The sequence below is a fragment of the Salmo salar genome, chromosome 09 (genome assembly GCF_965601325.2).
Source record: "Salmo salar chromosome 09, fSalSal1, whole genome shotgun sequence".
NCBI classification, from domain to species: Eukaryota; Metazoa; Chordata; class Actinopteri; order Salmoniformes; family Salmonidae; genus Salmo; species Salmo salar.
The window spans coordinates 150,428,579-150,451,524 of NC_138299.1; the positions used below are offsets into that span (position 1 = coordinate 150,428,579).

General features: G+C 40.3%; 1 protein-coding gene and 1 pseudogene across 1 annotated transcript; one reads left to right on the forward strand and one right to left on the reverse strand.

Annotated features, from left to right (window-relative positions):
* Positions 1 to 5,852: 5,852 nt before the first annotated feature.
* LOC106613196 (olfactory receptor 52B2) lies at positions 5,853 to 7,073 on the forward strand. The gene has a single exon (XM_014215223.3). It carries the CDS (start codon positions 5,877 to 5,879, stop codon positions 6,813 to 6,815), a length of 939 nt encoding a protein of 312 aa, XP_014070698.1. The 5' UTR covers positions 5,853 to 5,876; the 3' UTR covers positions 6,816 to 7,073.
* A 2,802-nt stretch (positions 7,074 to 9,875) lies between these two features.
* LOC145857959 (olfactory receptor 4D1-like) lies at positions 9,876 to 13,553 on the reverse strand (annotated as a pseudogene).
* Between the last annotated feature and the right edge of the window lie 9,393 nt (positions 13,554 to 22,946).

Consider the following 22,946-nt stretch of genomic DNA (forward strand, 5'->3'; position numbering starts at 1 on the left):
TTTTTCATTTTTACCCATCTTCCAATAGGTACCCTTCTTCGCAAGACACTGGTCTGCGTTGGAAATTCCCTGCTCGACTGAGGGATCTTAAAGCTACAATGCATTCAGAAAGTATTCAGACCCCTTACCTTTTTCCACATTTTGTTACGTTACAGCCTTATTGTAAAACTGATTAAATAATTTGTTTCCCTCAGCGTCTACACACAATACCCTATAAAGACAAAGCAAAAACAGGTTTTAGAAGGGCCTTAGTCAGGGAGGTGACCAAGAACCCGATGGTCACTCTGACAGAGCTCCAGATTCCCTCTGTGGAGATAGGAGAACCTTCCAGAAGGACAACCATCTCTGCAGCACTCTACCAATCAGGCCTTTATGGTAGAGTGGCCAGATGAAAGCCACTCCTCAGTAAAAGGCAAATGACAGCCTGCTTTGAATATGCCTAAAGGCACCTAAAGGAGTCAGAGACCATGAGAAACAAGATTCTCTGGTCTGATTAAACCAAGATTGAACTCTTTGGCCTGAATGCCAATCGTCACATCTGGAGGAAACCTGGCACCATCCCTACTGTGAAGCATAGTGGTGGCAGCATCATGATGTGGGGATGTATTTCAGTGGCAGGGACTGGGAGACAAGTCAGGATCGAGGGAAAGATGAACGGATTAAAGTGAAGAGAGATCTTTGATGAAAACTTGCTCCTGAGCGCTCAGGACTTCAGACGGGGGAGAAGGTTCACCTTCCAACGGGAACATCAACCCTAAGCACATAGCCAAGACAATGCAGGAGTGGCTTCGGGACAAGTCTCTGAATGTCCTTGAGTGGCCCAGTCAGAGCACGGACTTGAACCCAATCGAACATCTCTGGAGAGACCTGAAAATAGCTGTGCAGTGAGGATGATCTCGGGGTCCAATGGTGTAGTAGCGGGGCTGTACAGACGTGAGAGTGCGCCAGACTTCACATTCTTGGTGGTGGGAGATAGTGAAATGGAAAAGAGTGAATAACAGGGCCCATCTCACCTGCCTGGAGTTGAGGCACTTGGCGGTGCGGAGATATTCCAGGTTCTTATGGTCCGTCCACACCAAGAATGGATGTTCTGCCCCATCTAACCAGTGCGTCCACTCCTCAAACGCCATCTTAACCTGTTAGGGCTAGGGGGCAGCATTTGCACGTCTGGATAAAAAAAATGTACCCGATTTAATCTGGTTACTAATCCTACCCAGTAACTAGAATATGCATATACTTATTATATATGGATAGAAAACACTCTAAAGTTTCTAAAACTGTTTGAATGGTGTCTGTGAGTATAACAGAACTCATTTGGCAGGCAAAACCCTGAGACATTTTCTGACAGGAAGTGGATACCTGATGTGTTGTATTGACTTTAAACCTATCCCATTGAAAAACACAGGGGCTGAGGAATATTTTGGCACTTCCTATTGCTTCCACTAGATGTCACCAGCCTTTACAAAGTGTTTTGAGTCTTCTGGAGGGAGATCTGACCGAACAAGAGCCATGGAACGATGATGTCCCATTAGACACCTGGCGCGCGAGTTCATGTTGGGTACCCTCGTTCCAATACGTTATAAAAGAGTATGCATTCGTCCACCTTGAATATTATTCATGTTCTGGTTAAAAAAGGCCCTAATGATTTATGCTATACAACGTTTGACATGTTTGAACGAACGGAAATATATTTTTTCCCCTCGTTCATGACGAGAAGTCCGGCTGGCTTAGATCATGTGCTAACAAGACGGAGATTTTTGGACATAAATGATGAGCTTTTTTGAACAAAACTACATTCGTTATGGACCTGTGATACCTGGAAGTGACATCTGATGAAGAGAATCAAAGGTAATGGATTATTTACATAGTATTTTCGATTTTAGATCTCCCCAACATGACGTCTAGTCTGTATCGCAACGCGTATTTTTCTGGGCGCAGTGCTCAGATTATTGCAAAGTGTGATTTCCCAGTAAGGTTATTTTTAAATCTGGCAAGTTGATTGCGTTCAAGAGATGTAAATCTATAATTCTTTAAATGACAATATAATATTTTACCAATGTTTTCTAATTTTAATTATTTAATTTGTGACGCTGACTTGACTGCCGGTTATTGGAGGGAAACGATTTCCTCAACATCAATGCCATAGTAAAACGCTGTTTTTGGATATAAATATGAACTTGATAGAACTAAAAATGCATGCATTGTCTAACATAATGTCCTAGGAGTGTCATCTGATGGAGATTGTAAAAGGTTAGTGCATCATTTTAGCTGGTTTTATGGTTTTGGTGACCCTGTCTTTGACTTGACAAAACATTACACACAACTCTTGTAAATGTACTGTCCTAACATACTCTAAATTTATGCTTTCGCCGTAAAACCTTTTTGAAATCGTAAAACGTGGTTAGATTAAGGAGATGTTTATCTTTCAAATGGTGTAAAATAGTTGTATTTTTGAAAAATTTGAATTTTGACATTTATTTGGATTCAAATTTGCCGCTCTTGAAATGCACCTACTGTTGATGGAGTGCACCACGGGTGGCACGCTAGCGTCCCACCTAGCCCATAGAGGTTAACTGCAAGTAATTCTCAATTTCCCACGTCATAGTCCTCTCAGCGGGGTTAAGACGATGGGAAAGGAAGACACAGGGATGCAGCTTCTGGTCCTGGGCAGAACGCTGGACAGTACAGCTCCCACTCCAACATCTGAGGCATTGACCTCCACCACGAACTGACGGGACGTGTCCGGATGAATTAAGATGGGAGCTGTAGTGAATTGCTGCTTGAGGTCTGAGAACACCTGGTCAGCTGCTGTAGACCATATGAACGGAAACCTTGGGAGAGGTGAGTGCAGAGAGGGAGGAAGCAAGGGTGATGTAACCCCGGGTGAAACAACGGTAGAAATGAGCAAACCCCAGGAAACGTTGCAGCTGCAACCTGGATGTGGGTTGAGGCCAATCTACCACCGCTCTCACCTTGTCAGGGTCCATCTGAGTATTACCTGCAGCGATGACGTATCCTAGGAAGGAGATGGTGAAGCGATGGAACTCACATTTATCCACCTTCACGAAAGCTGGTTATCCAGGACACGCTGGAGGACCTGTTGGAGATGGAGGACATGCTCTTGAGCTGACCGGGAATAAATTAGGATGTTGACGAGGTAGTCAAACACACATCGGTTCAACATGTCACGGAGCGCAGCATTGGACAGGGCCTGGAACACTGCGGGAGCGTTGGTCAGTCCGAACGGAATCACCAGGTACTCGTAGTGCCCGCTAGCCGTGTTAAAGGCTTTCTTCCACTCGTCTCCTTCCCGTATCCAAACCAGATGGTACAGTAGGCGTTCCAAAGGTCCAACTTGGAGAAGATAACCGCCCCCTGGAGAGGCTCGAAAGCCGAGGAGATGAGTGGTAGCGGGTAACGGTTTTTAACCGTAATGTCATTAAGACCCCGGTAGTCGATACATGGAAGCAGGGTCTTGTCCTTCTTCTCCACAAATAAGAACCCTGTGCTGGCGGGGGAGGAAGATGGACACATAATCCCAGCAGCAAGATAATCCTCAATGCACCTTCCACCGCTTTGATCTCCGGACCCAACAGGGAATAAAGTCACCCCCAAGGCAGTGCGGTGCCCGGGAGAAGGTTGATAGCACAGTCGTAGGGCCGATGCGGAGGAAGAGATGTGGCGTGAATGAATACTTTGTCGTGTCTTTGGGGTACCATTAAACTGAAGACATGTTTATCAATTAACTCCCTGTAATTATTATCACGCGATTAAACTGATTAATCGTTTAATTGTAATTAACTAGGAGATTGGGGCACCAAGGAGAATATTCAGATTACAAAGTTATAATTTTCCTAATATAACTTTCCTATATTATAACATTATATATTATATTCTATTATAGTATAGGCCCGATTATCTTCTGGTTTAAATGGTGTATTTTACCTCGCGTCCAGTCTCATTCCAAACGTCGTAAATTGTTGTATCTGCACGAACCCAGTCTTTACTAAGAGTCATCCATACATCAATTGTCTTAAAATCATTTATTTACTAAACAAATTAATTCACATAAAATATACAAACAGTAATTATCATCACAAAGAATTGGTAGAGTAATGTGCCCTAGTGGGCTAAAACAGGCGTGGCTGGTGTCTTGTTGAACAATGGGTCATAAAGGGCAGCTGAGAAGGTACACAGAGTTCATTAATATTAACAATTGAACGCTCACTCATTCGGGAACAATTGCAATCAATATATATTTACGCTCAGTGTGTCGTCGGGATCCTTGTTGGAGCGTCGTTCGGTTGGAGAGTTTTCTCTCTCTCTCTCTCTCTCGGTTAGAATGGATCTTTCAAAGCGACATTCATTAATGTCGTTATAGAATGGATGTTTCGTTGGTCTTCGCGTTCAATGATATAATTTACTTAGCTGCAGACTAATAATTAATATCAAAGACTTGTTCTTATTCTGTCGGTATCGATAGTCTAAAAGTTAACCACGTGGTATAGGTAACTTTCAGTAGATGGATTGGATGGTCAAACCTATTGGCCAACTTCTCGCAATGGAGTGGAGGCCTGGTCTGGAGAAATGTAAAACAGGGTATAGTTTTATAGTGACCATAGGACAGGCTTGTCAAATGACGCCTGGTCCTGTCTGTGTCCCTGGGGGAGTGCCGATGACTGAGTTAAGCTTGGTACAGAAATATAATTATATCACATTAACATCAGTACATAGCATCTCAATGTATTACAAATAGCTTTATCCTTATTAATACATTCTATATAACCATGTGGTGCAAGGCTCATCTCTGAGGCTATTATATAAACCGTTTTATGGTAATATGGCTATATTGTCTCTTCTGAGTATCACAAAATTGTACCAAGCGGACCAGTTCGTAGCTGGATTCTTCACCAGTCTTCCATACCTTCTCCAGAACACAAATGTCGCTTGGCTCCCCAATTCTGTGAGTTGGAAGAATTTCCTGTGTCTCTCATTGGGCCATGTGGCCAGAGACTCTCCTGGAATTTTACCACTCCTTCACACAGGGACTGGGTGGGGGAAGGTAGGTTGGGGGATGGTGCAAAGGGGGGGAGGGGGTCAACTGTCCTCCCTGTACTCAAAGAGGCCAACGTCATGACAACTTGAAAAAACATACTACTACAAAAATAAAAATGCTAAACATAAAATTATGTTCTGGATAGTTAAGCACTTTAATTTATTTTTCTGTTTCAATTACAGTATGTTGTTCCTCACAATGAGTCACACATGTTTTTCAAGACATGACCCCTCTTGAGAGACTAACCCATTATTTGAAGATCAACTATTGGATATCTCAGAGGAAGGGCGAATGTTCCTCACGGTCTCTATAAATACCTTACCAAGTCATATGATAGAGTTAGTTTCTCTCAGAGATTCAGGTAATGATTTCTCTCAAGCGTGAGTTGTATACATTTTCTACTTTGATTTCCTCACTATATGATTTGTTTTTAAAATTGGGAGTCATGACTCACTACATTGAGTTTTATAAAGAAGGGGAGCCTGGTCACAAGCAAATCATTTTTATGCTGTGGAAAATCAACTGTAGGTAAAAGGTTGATTCCCCCCATAAACAAGCATTATTCATCCATGGTCATAATCTTGTTCCAGTATTCTGTTAACATAAATGTCAATGTAATGTAATAATGTCCATTTTTTATATAGTTCTAGTATTTAGAACTACTAACATGTATTGATTAATTGATTTATTAATGACTCAACTATTCGTCAGTTGTCATAATGTGACTATAATAATGTTTTCATTGTTAAAATGTATTGTAAACATAACAGTTGTTGTCGTACATCTACAGGCTTGAAGAGGAAAACCTGAATCCGTGAAAATGGATGACTTGTCAAATGTGTCTTCTGTTTTGACACTAGAAGGCTTCAATCTCCCCCCTGAAAGTGCCTTTTCCGCATTTGTTTTCGCCACACTGAGCTATATGGTCATTCTCTTCTGTAATCTGGTCCTGATTCTCACCATCATCCTCAATAGGAGTCTCCACCAGCCCATGTACCTTCTGCTGCTAAACCTACCCATCAACGACCTTATAGGCTCCACGGCACTCTTTACACAGGTCATCAAAGAGCTTTTGCTTGACACAGGGACCATTCAATACTCTGCTTGTGTCACACAAGCTTTCTTTATTCATATCTATGGAACGGGAGCAGTGTTAATTCTGACTGCTATGGCGTATGACAGATACATTGCCATATGTTCCCCTTTGAGGTACCACACAACTATGACCAATGCTCATCTCAGGAAAATCATCACACTGCTATGGGTGTGTGACTTGCTTTTGATTGGAGTGCTCTTTTTCCTGCTGCTTCGATTACCACGCTGCAGATCTCTGATGTCACACTCATACTGTGACAATCCCTCCCTGTTGAAACTGGTCTGTGCTAACATAGCCATCAATAACATCTATGGACTCTTTATTACTGCCCTCATGCAGGTCATAGTTGTTTGGACCATTCTCTACACTTACGTTCAGATACTTGTCACATGTTTTAGAAACAAAGGATCAGCTGACACTAAAAGCAAAGCTCTGCAGACTTGTGGTACACATTTAATTATTTTTCTCCTCTTAGAGAGTTTAGGGCTTCTCACTATTATTTCATACAGACTGAGCCAATTTCCCCCGCAGTTACGGAGACTCATAGGAGTTTCCACATTAATTTTCCCCCCAACTTTAAATCCAATCATATATGGTCTTAAAATAAAGGATATCAGAGTAAAAGCAATGCATTTCTTGCGGACAAAGATCTTTCCATCCTAGGCTATGTTTTCAATAGTAGACATGGATTTGAAGAGAACCACTACATCATTTATCCAAAACTATATTAATTGTTGACATTTGTCACAATCTACTCAGTGCGATTGTATTTAGGGTATTTTGCAGTTTTTTACAGTCTGGCAGCTTGATGTACCCATTGTTGTTGTCTTTATTTATAATAACTGTAAATGTATCACTTGTATTCCAAAACCAGTAAACCAATTAAACACCCAAGGGTATCAAGAAATCACTCACCTGATTTGAAATTACATAAGAGTCATTGTTGGGTGCCATTCATTTTAGGCCCTAGAATGCTAGTGTTAATCAGAGACTGATTTTGTTGGAACAAACTAAATAAACCCACGAATACACTTAAAAACGGTCTGGGTCCACCAACAACAGTCAACGTAAATAGAAGATTATATTTTGAATGAACTAGTAAGAAGATTTTAACCCTGTGCTTTTTGTGGATTGTCAAGGTTTCACAAGACAATGTAAATCATGCCTTCAATGGGAAGATCTTAACTGCCTACTCCTCGTGTACTCTCTCCTCTCTCCTCGTCTCCTTCTCAAACCCCATTGAATGAGAAAGTCAGAGGTCCCTCCCCTGTGACCTTCTCTTCCAATGGGTTTTGAGAAGGAGACAAGGAGAGAGGATGCGAGGAGTGTGAAATTAAGATCTTCCTAAAGACACCAAACTATAAGAGACATTTAAAGCCATTTGAAGCCCCCCTATGACAGAGGTCATTCATCCTGTGATATCTTTGATCATGGTTATAATAGTCTGCATTTTAAAATGCATTAAATAATATCATGAAATTACGTAGCGCCTATCTTTCCTAGTTAATGGGGATTCATGTATAAAGATGGATCAACACCTCAGATGGCGTGAGACATGGACTCATCTTGACTAAACTTTTATTGATCTGTGGAAATATGTCTAAAATTTATAAATTGATTTCCTATATACATCTTCAACATTGGTCTGATTTGGTAAAATAACGTTGAATTTAATAATGTCCAATTAATACAGTACTCTGGCAATCTTTCCCTGGATTCTCAAATGCTAACACAAAAACAAATGGTTATATATCGGCCTATGCATTCCATCTGTCATGTTATGTCTGGTCACATTAAAGACATGACATCATATTCAAATCAGTGTGTCTGCTGTGTAATGACCTAGTGTTTCAGTTGTAGACGATTACAATGTTGAACTGAATTAGTTCACAGCGCCCTCTAGTGTATTTGTTTTGCACAAAATATAGCCTAGAATCCACAGTGTTTCGCTGTTGTTTCAGGTCAATGATTCAGTCTGGAAATTTTCCAGTAGAGGCATTTGATCAGCGTCCTCTCAGAAACGACGGGCGGATTTAGCCCAAGTGGATAAATGTGGCTTCTGAAGTTGATTGTTATGTAACACCCTTCATCACAGCTCAGATTCAATTCAGTTCCAGGCTGAATCAAAGAAATGAAACAATACTAAAACAGGCTAGAAATACAATGTAAAGTGAAAATGTGTCAGGAAAAGAGTAGTGGAAAGTTTTGTTTACAAATTGAAATAATTTTTGAAAAAAATGTTTTTTATTTTATGATAAATTTGATGTTAATAGAAAAGTGGTATTCCAGCCGACAGTTTTCATAAATAAAACCAAAGTAAAAATGAAAATATGTGTAGTAAATTGAATTTGCTACTTAAAGGTTAAATATGTGTTTGTTTCTTTTTGTGGAAATTCAGGTAACTTATAACACAATCACCTTACATGAAACTGAAATTGACATCATATATATATATATATATATATATATATATATATATATATATATATATATATCTACACACACAGTATTTTACCCTTTATTTAGATGGCTGGAAACAGAGGGGGAGACAGGCAAGTGGGACAACAGTAGGAAGGGTGGACACATGGATTGAACCCTGGTCTCCGGGGGGAAGCAGTTTGTGACTGGCCGTGCATGTTGCAGCTAAACTACAGGCTCTGCACATCAATGCATTATATTACTGTCCACATTGTGCACATGCAGCTCAAGTCTGGAAATGGCCCGCTAACAAATAAACTCCCCAACGTAATTTTTTGCACATCGAAGCTTAACCTTAATTTGGCACTATACTCTAGCATTTTAGATTTTAGATCAAATGTTTTATATGACGATATTTTCATACATATCTGTTTTACCATTTAGAAATGAATGCACTTTTTGTATCTAGTCCCCCCATTTGAAGGTGTCATACATATTTGGACAAATTCACTTATTCACTCATTTGGTACCATATTCCTAGCATGAGTATAGAACCAAATTAAAACTTTTAGCTTTACAGTTCAAATAAATACGTATGGGAGTGTACACTGATGTCCTTATGGTTTCTAACATACATTGATGTCCTTATGGTTTCTAACATACATTGATGTCCCTATGCTTTCTACTATATATTGCTGTCCCTATGCTTTCTACTATATATTGCTGTCCCTATGCTTTCTACTATATATTGATGTCCCTATGGTTTCTAATATATATTGATGCCCCTATGCTTTCTAACGTACAGTCCTCTTGAGTATTATTTTCCTTGAGTTTATTTTGTGTCATGAACTGCGAGGCTGCTGGGTTTTTCACGCTCAACCGTTTCCCGTGTGTTTCAAGAAGGGCCCACCACTCAAAGGACATCCAGCCAACGGTGGGAGGCATTGGAGTCAACATGGGCCAGCATCCCTGTGGAACATTTTCGACACCTTGTAGAGTCCATGTCCCGATGAATTTATGATGTTCTGATGGCAAAAGGGAAGGGTGAAAATCAATATTAGGAAAGTTCTTAATGTTTTGTATACTCAGTGTATAACAAACAGAACAATGAAGAACGAACGTTGACTTTTACTGCTCTAACTGAGCCTTTTGACTTGGAGAAAAGCTGAAGTAATTTCACTGTCATCTCTTTAGTCTTAATACACAAGGACAACAATGATACCTGAGAACCAATAGATTGGAAATACAAGCAGGTGTGTGGAACAGGTATGTAAGGCCTTTAGCTTGGCATCAGAGTCACTACTTTTAAAGCATGTGAATAGAATCAATGAGTAGGAGAAGACCACAGAAAAATAACTCCCTATGGAGTATGCCTGTGATAAATAAACCATAGAGGTTGTTCACTGTGGTGTCTGTTGCACAGGTCAGTCTTAACAGGGACACATTGTCACCACAGATGTTCACGGTAACTGTTTTACAAACAGGGAAACGCAATATGAGCCCCCATCAGTAAAAAGTAAATCAGCCAAGCAGAGGCAATGAGCCTTACAACAGTCATGATGGAGTGGTACCTTAACAGATGACAGATAGCTACAGTAGCAGTCAAAACTTTGGACATACCTACTCATTCAAGGGTTTGTAGAATAATACATTGCAGAATAATAGTGAAAACATCAACACTATGAAATAACACAGATGGAATCATATAGTAACCAAAAAAAGTGTTAAACAAATCAAAATATATTTTATATTTGAGATTCGTCAAAGTACCATTGCCTTGATGACAGCTTTGCACACTCTTGGCATTCTCTCAACAAGCTTCATGAAGAAAGCTTTTCCAGCAGTCTTGTAGGAGTTCCTACATATGCTGAGCACTTGTTGGCTGCTGTTCCTTCACTCTGCGGTCCAACTCATCCCAAACCATCTCAATTGGGTTGAGGTTGGGTGATTGTGCAGGCCAGGTCATCTGATGTAGCACTCCATCACTCTCCTTGGTCAAATAGCCCTTACACAGGCTGGAGGTGTGTTTTGGGTCATTGTCCTGTTGAAAAACAAATGATAGTCCCACTAAGTGCAAACCAGATGGAATGGCATATCGCTAAAGAATGCTGTGGTACCCATGCTAGTTAAGTGTGCTTAAATAAAAAATAAAAAAATCATAGACAGTGTCACCAGCAAAGCACCCCCACACCATCACACCTCCTCCTCCATGCTTCATGGTGGGAACCACACATGCGGAAGTAATCCGTTCACCTACTCTGCTTCTCACAAATACACGGCGGTTGGAACCAAAAACATCACATTTGGACTCATCAGACCAAAGGACAGATTTCCACCGGTTTAATGTCCATTGCTCATGTTTCTTGGGCCAAGCAAGTCTCTTCATCTTATTGGTGTCCTTTAGTAGTGGTTTCTTTGCAGCAATGGACCATGAAGGCCTGATTCACACAGTCTCCTCTGAACAGTTGATGTTGAGATATGTCTGTTACTTGAACTCTGTGAAGCATTTTTTGGGGCTGCAATCTGAGGTGCAGTTAACTTTTTAAGGTATAGGGGGCAGTATTTTCATTTTCGGATGAAAAGCCTGCCCAGAGTAAACTGCCTAATACTCGGGCCCAGAGTCAAATATTTGCATATTATTAATAGATTTGGATAGAAAACACTCTGAAGTTTCTAAAACTGTTTGAATGATGTCTGTGAGTATAACACAACTCATATGGCAGGCAAAAACCTGAGAAAAATCCAACCAGGAAGTGGGAAATCTGAGAATTGTAGTTCTTCTTTTGAATCCCTATCGAAAATACAGTGTCTGTGGGGTCACGTTGCACTTCCTAAGGCTTCCATTGGCTGTCAACAGCCTTTAGAAACGTGTTTCATCCTTCTCCTGTTACTGGGCAGAAAATAGGAGCTCAGACAATGAGTGGACTGCCTGGGACCAGTGAGTTGTTTACTGCGCAGGCACGTTTGGCGCGCCGCTCCTTCTTTTTCCTCTGTAATGAATACGCTATTGTCCGGTTGGAATATTATCAACGTTTTATGTTAAAAAGACCCTAAGGATTGATCGTAAACAACATTTGACATGTTTCTACGAACGGTAATGAAACTATTTGACTTTTCGTGTCTGGTTTACGCTCGCGCGTTATACCTTTGGATAGTGATCTGAACGCACGAACAAAAGGAGGTATTTGGACATAAATATGGATTATTTCGAACAAAAATAACATTTCATGTGGAAGTAAGAGTCCTGGGTGTGCATTCTGACGAAGATCAGCAAAGGTAAGAGAATATTTACAATACTAATTCTGAGTTTAGTTGACCCCAGAACTTGGCGGGTATCTGCATAGCTTGCTTTGATGGCTGAGCTGTGTACTCAGAATATTGAAAAATGTGCTTTCTCCGTAAAGCTATTTTAAAATCTGACACAGCGGTTGCATTAAGGAGAAGTGTATCTATAATTCTTTCAATAACTGTTGTAAATTTTATCAACATTTGTAAATTGATGTGCTCATTCACCGGAAGTTTTGGTGGGAATACATTTTCTGAACATCATGCGCCAATGTAAAATTGGGTTTTTGGATATAAATATGAACTTTATCGAGCAAAACATACATGTATTGTGTAACATGAAGTCCTATGAGTGCCATCTGATGAAGATCATCAAAGGTTAGTGAATATTCTAGCTGTATTTTAGTTTTTTGTGATGCATGTCCTTGCTTGGAAAATGGCTGTGTGGTTTTTCTTGTGAAGTTTATGTCCTAACATTTTATGCTTTCGCCGTAAAGCCTTTTGAAATCAGACAATGTGGTTAGATTAACGAGAAGTTTATCTTTAAAATGGTGTAAAATAGGTGATTGTTTGAGAAAATGAAATTATGAGATTTTGGCTGTTTTGTATTTCGCGCCATGCTATTTCACTGGCTGTTGATAGTGTGTACCGCGGGTGGGATGCTAGCGTCCCACCTAGCCCATTGAAGTTAACTGTAATGAACTTATCCTCTGCAGCAGAGGTAACTCTGGGTCTATCTTTCCTGTGGCTGTCCTCATGAGAGCCAGTTTCATGATAGCGCTTGATGGTTTTTGCGACAGCACTTGAAGAAACATAAAAAATTATTGAAATGTTCCGTGTTGACTGACCTTCATGTCTTAAAGTAATGATGAACTGTCATTTCTCTTTGCTTATTTGAGCTGTTCTTGCCATAATATGGACTTGGTCTTATACCAAATAGGTCTATCTTCTGTATACCACCCCTACCTTGTTACAACACAACTAATTGGCTCAAACGCATAAAGAAATTCCATAAATTAACTTAACAAGGCACACCTGTTAATTGAATGCATTCCAGGTGACTACCTCATGATACTGGTTGAGAGAATGCCACGAGTGTGCAAATCTGTCATCAAGGCAAATCATGGCTACTTTGAAGAATCTGAAATATAAAATATTTTATGATTTGTTGAACACTTTTTTGGTTACTACATGATTCCATATATGTTTTTTTCTAAGTTTTGATCTCTTCACTATTATTATGCAATGTAGAAAAATTTATAATAGGTATAAATAGAAAGAATAGAATAAATAGAAAGAAAGAAAAACCCTTGAATGAGTAGGTGTGTCCAAACTTTTGACTGGTACTGTATGTAGAGATCAAAAGACATGATAAACAACATGATAAGTGTCGCTCCGCCATACATATGAATACAGAAAGCCTGAACCATGCATGCTGAGTAACTGATATTCCTATCCTCAGACAATACATCTGACATGACCCTTGGAATCATGGCACTGATATCGATCAAGTCATTGATGGATAAGTTCAGAAGGAACAGATACAAAGGCCTGTGTCGATTTCTGTGTAAAGCTATAACCGCAAGCAAAGCCAGATTACCAAACAGTGTAGACGATAGAGCCTATTAGGACTGTCAAATATTTCCCTTCAGAGGACAAGTCTATTTTGCCCGTTATAAAAAAAACTGTCAAGTACATCTGTTGTTCGATTCCCCATCCTCCTGTAGTGTTGAACCTCACGACAGCATCAGACCAGCTTTGAAGAGTTGAAAAAAGTCCCATCAAACATTGACTTAAATGTATAGGAATTGTTAATCACTGATAGCCTTGTACTGTAGATGTACAGTGCAGTACATCAGAGTTAATACTTATGGAAACATGTTGTTGCATGCATATTTATAAGAAAGGAAAATACTCAATTATTTAAATAACAAATACTCAAACATTTAATTAACAAATACTCCAATACAAATGTATTTGAACCCAGATCGGCTGCAGACATGGTCTGGCAGGGCCATGGTTGTTCAGGCCTTCGTCAGAGCAAAGCCATGGAAATATCCTGCAAATAAAGCACTCACATAGCAAAAAATAAAGAAAAGACTGGGTTACAATAGGCTATTTTAGTCAAGGTTTTACAGTGGAATTCAACAGGCCATCATTGTAAAAAGAATTTGTTCTTAACTGACTTACCTAGTTAAATAAAGGTTAAATAATAAATAAATAAAAACATGATTTATACGATATTTTGTAATATATATATATAAATAAATAAAATGTATGTCACACTCAAAGGTCAAAATATGGCAGCAAAGAACAATTGAACTTGAATTAGATTGTCTTGAGTGGTGGAGCCTTTCCTCCCGTTTTGTCAGCTAATTTCTGTTCATTTATGTCTTATTTCACCAAAGATGAGGAGAGAGTTGAATAGTTTGCTATAAGCGTTCATAAAACCTCCTGGCTTTAATGAGAACCTTTGTAAACTATATGCCTATTTTGCATTTATCGTGCAATGCATTACATATATACTGCTTATAGAAAGACTTGGTCATTGAGGAAATATAGTATCCTCATTTGAAAATATTACAAACAGCAGTGTTATACAGATAAATTGAATCTGGGGCAATTGTGTCTCAAAATGTTCAATCTTAACATTGAACATGAGGTTCACAACGTGAATTGCAGCCTGATAATGTGCATATTACAGTTAACAAACTCTGTTTAAAAGGTGTTTTGTTGACAGCTGACACATGAAATGAATAAACATTAACTCTTATTCAGTAGACTCCCATAAGGATTTATTCAGTGTGCTTTATATACAATAGACAGCAAATGTGTAGTATTGTCATCTTCTACAGTGCCTGAACAGAAAATAAAATATATCTGTACACATAACTGTTGATACATTTCTGTAATGAGCTCTGTAGTGTGAGGTCCTCTCTGTCTGTCGTCTCTGTTACAACTGAAATGAATCTTTGAGATGTTGCTCCGACAAAGCACCCAATGGAATTAGAAGACACAGTGGTGTCATCATAGCTTGCACCTCATTGGCTGCCTCGGTGAACTCGTGTCATTGGAGGGTCTCTCCTCACCTTAGGCCTTGTTATTGAAGAGTACACTTACCAACCATGTGTATACAGTAGCAACCACAATGTTTGCTTTCTTTGAAACTTTGCTCATTAGGTTAATGATTGCTTTGTTTACAGCAGAGTTGATAGGAAGGGTGTGTCACAAATACTCCTCTCCTGGGTCCTTCTACCTCCCTCCCTACTTAGCACTGGTAATGGACCTCTAGGGAATGGTTGACAGCAAGAGCCTCAGGTTATTGAGTCAGCCATCTGTGAACGAGTGGGAGCACTTGACCAACTACAACTCAGCTGGAATGGCTTTGGTTACAATGTACTTTGTTTTTTAGGTGGCCCAACTCAAAAAGTAACTAGGTCTGAACTTTACTTTACACTTTACTTTACACTTTACTTGACACCCAGCGTCATAAGACATTATGACTTGGTCATAATCATGTCATAATATGTCATAACAGCTGACATAACCAGACATAAAATAGCGCAATATAAGTTATGACACCTACATAAGATTGTCAAAACCCATGTTTATTAAAATGTGTTTTTCCCTGGCAAAAAGTTACCTTTTGTTTAAAGTTTGTTTCTTAAGTCGTTTGATGTTGATGTAATTACATTCTTTACAGTCATGATTTTAAATAACATGCAGAAAATCCACTTTATGACAATGTCATGAAGCATTATGATCATGCAATGTCACTTTACTTGGACTAAGAAAATACACTTTATGACACTGTCAAGAGGCATCATGACCATCCTGTGTCACTTTACTTGGACTAAGAAAATACCCTTTATAAAACTGTCAAGAAGCATTATGTCCATCCTGTGTCACTTTACTTGGACTAAGAAAATACACTTTATGACACTGTCAAGTGGCATTATGTCCATCCTGTGTCACTTTACTTGGACTAAGAAAATACACTTTATGATACTGTCAAGAAGCATTATATGTCACAACAGGTCTAAATATACAGCATGTGTCATGACAGTGTTATGACTATATTATGACATGTTATTTAAAATCATGACTGTAAAGAATGTAATTACATCAACAACAAAGGACTTAAGAAACAAACCTTAAAACGAAAGGTCACTTTTTGTCAGGGAAAAAACACATTTTAATAAACATGGGTTTTGACACTTATGTAGGCGTCATAACCAGCCATAAAATAATACAATATATGTTACAACAAGTTATGTCAGCTGTTATGACATATTATGACATGGTTATGACCGTCTCATAACGTGTTATGACGCTGGGTGTCAAGTAAAGTGTTACCAGTATAATCAACTTAAAAGTATGTGTTAGGGAAATTCTTCTGACTCATGAGACAAGTTGCTCGACTATGGATTTTTTTGTTGCGGTTTTAACGTTTTTATTTTGTTTGAGACAAGTAAATCAATGAGTAACAATAGCTTGGCTATATACACGGGGTACCAGTACCGAGTCGATGTGCAGGGGTACAAGGCAATTGAGGTAGATATGTAGATGTAGGTCTGAGACCAGTGTTCACAGTGGTCTGGGTGTGGTGACCGAAGAGAGCTGAAAAACACTCAATAAAGAGATGGAGAAGTTTCTTGAAGACATGCTGATACAGCATGTCCTCATCTCATCCATCTCACCCCTTCAAATAAGTGGATTCGGCTATTTCAGCCACACCCGTTACTGACAGGTGTATAAAATTGAGCACACAGCCATGCACTCTCCAGAGATAAACATTGGCAGTAGAATTGTCCATACTAAATAGCTCAGTGACTTTCAACGTGGGACCGTCATAGGATGCCACCTTTCCAACAAGTCAGTTCGTCAAATTTCTGCCCTGCTAAAGTTTCCCTGGTCAACTGTAAGTCCTGTTATTGTGATATGGAATCGCCGCCAATGGACTCTGGAACAGTTGAAATGCGTTCTCTGGAGTGATGAATCACGCTTCACCATCTGGCAGTCCGACGGAAGAATCTGGGTTTGGCGGATGCCAGGAGAATGCTACCTGCCCAAATGGATAGTGCCAACTGTAAAGTTTGGTGGAGGAGGAATAATGTTCTGGGACTGCTTTTCATGGTTCGGGCTAGGCCCCTTACTTCCAGTGAAGGAAATCTTAACGCTACAGCATACAATGACATTCTAGACGATTCTGTGCTTCCTAATTTGTGGCAACAGTTTGGGGAAGGCCCTTTCCGGTTTCAGCATGACAATATCCCCATGCTCAAAGCGAGGTCCATACAGAAATGCTTTGTCAAGATCAGTGTGGAAGAACTTAACTGGCCTGCACAGAGCCCTGACCTCAACCCCAATGAACACCTTTGGGATGAATTGGAACGCCGACTGCAAGCCAGGCCTAATTGCCCTACGTCAGTGCCCGACCACACTAATGCTCTTGTGGCTGAATGGAAGCAAGTCCCCACACCAATTTTCCAACATCTAGTGGAAAGCCTTCCCAGAAGAGTGGAGGCTGTTATAGCAGCAAAGGGGGGACTAACTCCATATTAATGCCCATGATTTTGGAATGAGATGTTCGACGAGCAGGTGTCAACCTACTTTTGGTCATGTAGTTTACCTCAGAATCTACCTGCTAACCCACAGAGGTTTTATAATAATCGTTATGTTTGAGGAAATTAGGGATTCTCCTAAGGGAGTTTCTACTATGAGGTGCAGGTGAAGAAGAAGACTGGCTGGGCTTTAGGAGTGTACAGAGAGTCCGTTGACAGGGAAGTGAACAACTGAGTAAAGCAAATGGATACTGGACTGTGGGCCCTAAAAATAGGGAACACTCTGTTCACGCTGGGCCTAGCTTTATTCTCTCCCGGAGAGAGAAGCCTCTGAAGGTGGGGGTGTTAGTAGATTATGAGGAGGGGGAGGTATCCTTTTAGAATGTGGAGCCCAGGTCCCCAATCTACTCATTCTCTGGCTGCACATTCACTGAGAGACTCTACCTACTCCTCTCTTCACACTATGATTCTTCTAACACAGCTCACTGGCTGTACCTTCACTGAGAGACTCTACCTCCTCCTCATTTCACACTATGATTCTTCTAACACAGCTCACTGGCTGTACCTTCACTGAGAGACTCTACCTCCTCCTCTCTACACACTATGATTCTTCTAACACAGCTCACTGGCTGTACCTTCACTGAGAGACTCTACCTCCTCCTCATTTCACACTATGATTCTTCTAACACAGCTCCATTGATCTTATCAAGTCTTTCTGAGTTTAGTGAACAGGGCATTCAGTAACACACATGCACAATGTAAATGTGTTGTTTATATTCAGAATAAGTTAGTATGTTATCAGTAGATTAGATTGTATAATGAAGCAATAAGGCCTGAGGGTGTGGTATATGCCCAATATTCCACACCTATGTACTGTTCTCTGCACGACGCAATGCAGAGTGCCTAGATACAGCCCTTAGCAGTGGTATATTGGCCATATACCACAAACCCCTAAGGTGCCTTATTGCTATTATAAAAGGGTTACCAACATAAGACCAGTAAAACATTTTTTTTCACACCCCTTGACTTTCTCCACATTCTGTTGTGTTACAGCCCAAATTTAAAACTGATTAAATCTATATTTTTTGGGGCACTGGCCCCTTAAGTGGAATTATGTTTTCAACAATTTTCAAAATGAATTAAAAATTAAAAAGTAAAATGTCTTGAGTCAGTAAGTATTCAACCTCTTTGTTATGGCAAATCAAATCAAATTGTATTTGTCACATGCGCCGAATAAAACAGGTGTAGGTAGACCTTACCGTGAAATGCTTACTTAGGGGGCCTTAACCAACAATGCAGTTCAAGAAATAGAGTTAAGAAAATATTTACTAAATAAACTAAACAAAAAAAATTGAATAAAAAAATAACACAATAAAATAACAATAACGAGGTTATATACAGGGGGTACCAGTACAGAGTTAATGTGCGGGGTACAGGTTAGTCAAGGTAATTTGTATATGTAGGTACCGGTAAGTGGCTATGCATAGATAATAAACAGCAAGCAGCAACAGTGTAAAAACAAAAGGGTGGGGGGGGTGGGGGGGGTCAATGTAAATAGTCCTGGTGGGCATTTGATTAATTGTTCAGCAGTCTTACGGCTTGGGGGTAGAAGCTGTTAAGGAGCCTACATCAATGATGTTGCTCTTGCTGCTGGTGATTCTCTGATCCACCTCTAAGCAGACGACACCATTCTGTATACTTCAGGCTCTTCTTTGGACACTGTTAACAAACCTCCAGACGAGCTTCAATGCCATACAACTCTCCTTCCGTGGCCTCCAACTGCTCTTAAATGCAAGTTAAACTAAATTCATGCACTTCAACCGATCGCTGCCCGCACCCGCCCGCCTGTCTAGCTTCACTACTCTGGACGGTTCTGACTTAGAATAAGTGGACAACTACAAATACCTAGGTGTCTGGTTAGACTGTAAACGCTCCTTCCAGACTCACATTAAGCATCTCCAATCGAAAATTAAATCTAGAATCAGCTTCCTATTTCACAACAAAGCATCCTTCACTCATGCTGCCAAACATACGCTTGTAAAACTGACTATCCTACCCATCCTTAACCTCGGCGATGTCATTTACAAAATAGCCTCCAACACTCTACTCAGAAAACTGGATGTAGTCTATCACAATGCCATCTGTTTTGTCACCAATGCCCCATATACTACCCACCACTAGCACGCGCTCCAGCAGGTATATTTCACTGGTCATCCCCAAAGCCAACTCCTCTTTTGGCCGCCTTTCCTTCCAGTTCTCTGCTGCCAATGACTGGAATGAATTGCAAAAATCAATGAAGCTAGAGTCATATCTCCCTCACTATCTTTAAGCATCAGCTGTTAGAGCAGCTTACCAATCACTGTACCTGTACACAGCCCATCTGTAAATAGCCCACCCAACTACCTCATCCCCATATTGTTATATATTTGTTTGCTTCTTTGCACCCCAGTAGCTCTACTTGCACATTCATCTTCTGCACATCTATCACTCCAGTGTTTAATTGCTTAAATTGTAATTATTTCGCTACTATGGCCTATTTATTGCCTTACCTCCCTAATCTTACTACATTTGCACACACTGTATATAGATGTTTCTATTGTGTTAATGAGTGTGTGTTTGTTTATCCCATGTGTAACTGTGTTGTTTTTGTCGCACTGCTTTGCTTTATCTTGGCCAGGTCGCAGTTGTAAATGAGAACTTGTTCTCAACTGGCCTACCTGGTTAAAGAAAGGTGAAATATATATATTTTTAAAACAGACTTGGTGCTCCGGTACCACTTGCTGTGCGGTAGCAGAGGGAACAGTCTATGGCAGGCGGTGATGCAACCGGTCAAGATGCTCTCGATGGTGCAGCTGTAGAACTCTTTGAGGATCTGGGGACCCATCCCAAATCTTTCCAGTCTCCTGAGAGGAAAATGTGTTGTCGTGCCCTCTTCACGACTGTCTTGGTGTGTTTGGACCATGATAGTTTGTTGGAACTTGAAACTCTAGACCAACTCCACTACAGCCCCGTCGATGTGAATGGGGGCATGTTTGATCTTCCTTTTCCTGTTGTCCATGATCAGCTCATTTGTCTTGCTCACGTTGAGGGAGAGGTGTCGTCCTGGCACCACACTGCCAGGACTCTGACCTCCTCCAGGAGTAATAATTTGCTTAACAAGTCACATAATAAGTTCCATGGACTCACTCTGTGTGCAGTAATAATAGTGTTTAAAAAATTGTTGGAATGACTAAATCTCTGTACCCCACACAGACACAGACTCAATCACAAAGACCAGGACGTTTTACCAATGCCTCGCAAAGAAGGGCACCTACTGGTAGATGGGTAAAAAAAAATGTAAAAGGCAGACATTGAATATCCCTTTGAGCATGGTGAAATCATTAATTACACTTTGGATGGTGTGTCAATACACCCAATACTCTACAAAGATACAGGAGTCCTTCCTAACTCAGTTGCCGGGGAGGAAGGAAACCACTCAGGGATTTCACCAGGAGGCCAAAGGTGACTTTAAAACAGTTACAGAGTTTTACGGCTGTGATTGGAGAAAACTGAGGATGGATCAACAACATTGTACTTACTCCACAACACTAACCTAATTGACAAGGAGGAAGCCTGTACAGAGTCAAAAATATTCCAAAACATGCATCCTGTTTGCAGCAAGGCACTAAAGGAATACTGCAAAACATGTGGCAAAGCAATTACATTTTTGTCCTGGAAACAAAGTGTTATGTTTGGGGAAAATCCAATACAACACATTACTGTGAGGACCAACGCTGGAGACGAGAATCAAGTACAGGTAGAGAACATGTAAAGGAAAATGGACATATAACAAAAACAAGAATAGTGTCTGGACAGGGGAAGCAAAATTACATTACTACAATAATGCTAAAATGGGGAACACAACTGAGGAACAGACAGATATAGAGGGGGCATTCAAAAACGTGAAGGAGTCCAGGGGCGTCCAATGAGCGCAGATGAGCGTAATGATGGTGACAGGTGTGCGTAATGAAGGGAAGTCTTCACGGACAAAATCCTAGAGGAAAACCTGGTTCTGTCACAGCCTGATCTGTTTCACCTGTCTTGTGCTTGTCTCCACCCCCCTCCAGGTGTCTCCCATTCTCCCCATTATCCCCTGTGCATTTATAGCTCCGTTTTTGTTTGTCTGTTGCCAGTTCGTCTTGTCTCGTCAAGTCTACCAGGTTGTTTTTCTGTTCTCCTATTTCTCTAGTTCCTGTTTCCTAGTCCTCCCGGTTCCGACCATTTCTGCCTGCCCTGACCCCGAGCCTGCCTGCCGTACTGTATTTATCTGACTCTGACCTGGTTACAAACCTCTGCCTGTCTCGACCTGCCCTTTGCCTGGCCCCTATGGTTTAATAAACTACTCTGTGTATTGAACCTTCTGTCTCCTGTGTCTGCATCTGGGTCATATCCTGAGTCTTAATAGGTTCTTTCTGCTTTCCACGAGACACTGGGAAATCAATTCCTTTCATATCTGCAGGACAATAACCTAAAACACAAGGCCAAATCTATACTAGAGGTACTTACCAAGAAGACAGTCAATGTTCCTGAGTGGCCAAGTTACACTTTTGACTTAACCCTTGTGTTGTCTTAAGGGTCACAAATGACCGGCCACTATGTTTAACAGCAGAGAAACCCCCCTAAATTATATTTTCTCAACTTGAAATTGTATTACTTTTCCTAGAGTGACCTCAACATTAGAAAAAGTGAGACATTGCTGTCGTGTCTTTGGCTATGCCGGATTAAATGATATGACATGCTAACTTATAAAATTATTTCTCTGTAATTAATATTACCTGATTAAGCTAATCATGTAAATGTAATTAACTAGAAAGTCGGGGCACCACGGAAGAACGTTTATAGAGCCGTTTTCTTCCGAATAAACTCTTAAAATACTTTGTAATATTTTACATCGATAGCAGTCAATATTAACCCTTGTTTTATTTTCAGTCTCATAATGAAAGTTGTAAATTCTTGGCTATCTTCACGAACCCTGGCTAACAAGTTGAATCAGCAATACAAAATTGGGTTTAATTATTTATTTACTAAATACCTAACTAATCACACAGAATTACAAATACACAGAATACAATGATGTCATACAGAAAACGTCCTGGTGGACAGAACCTGTATGAAAGCTAGTTACACAAAGGAAAGGGGGTTGGGCTTGAATGAAAGAGCGGGAAGATTTAGGAACACAGAAACAGCAGCTATGCTATCGTAAATACATTATCTTATGCATTCTAAATTACCGCCCATTTGGAAAAGGAAAATGCAATAAATATTTACTCTGAGCTGCGCTTCGGTAGATTGGTCGTAGATGCTGGCCGGGTTGGCCAACAGATCTCCCTGTTTTCGGAAGAATGTCAATGGTGGTCCATTGGATACGTGGTGGTATCTTCGTCTGGTTGTTAGACTGGATCCGTCGTCCGTCCTTTCCTAGCCCACATAAGCAGCGGCCGCTGCTAACTCAACGGCTAGGAAGCTTGGTCCTTTGGTGGTGGGTAGT

What these genes read in the sequence shown, in the direction of transcription:
- LOC106613196 (XM_014215223.3), top strand. Translation starts at nt 5,877, where the DNA reads ATGGATGACTTGTCAAATGTGTCTTCTGTTTTGACACTAGAAGGCTTC.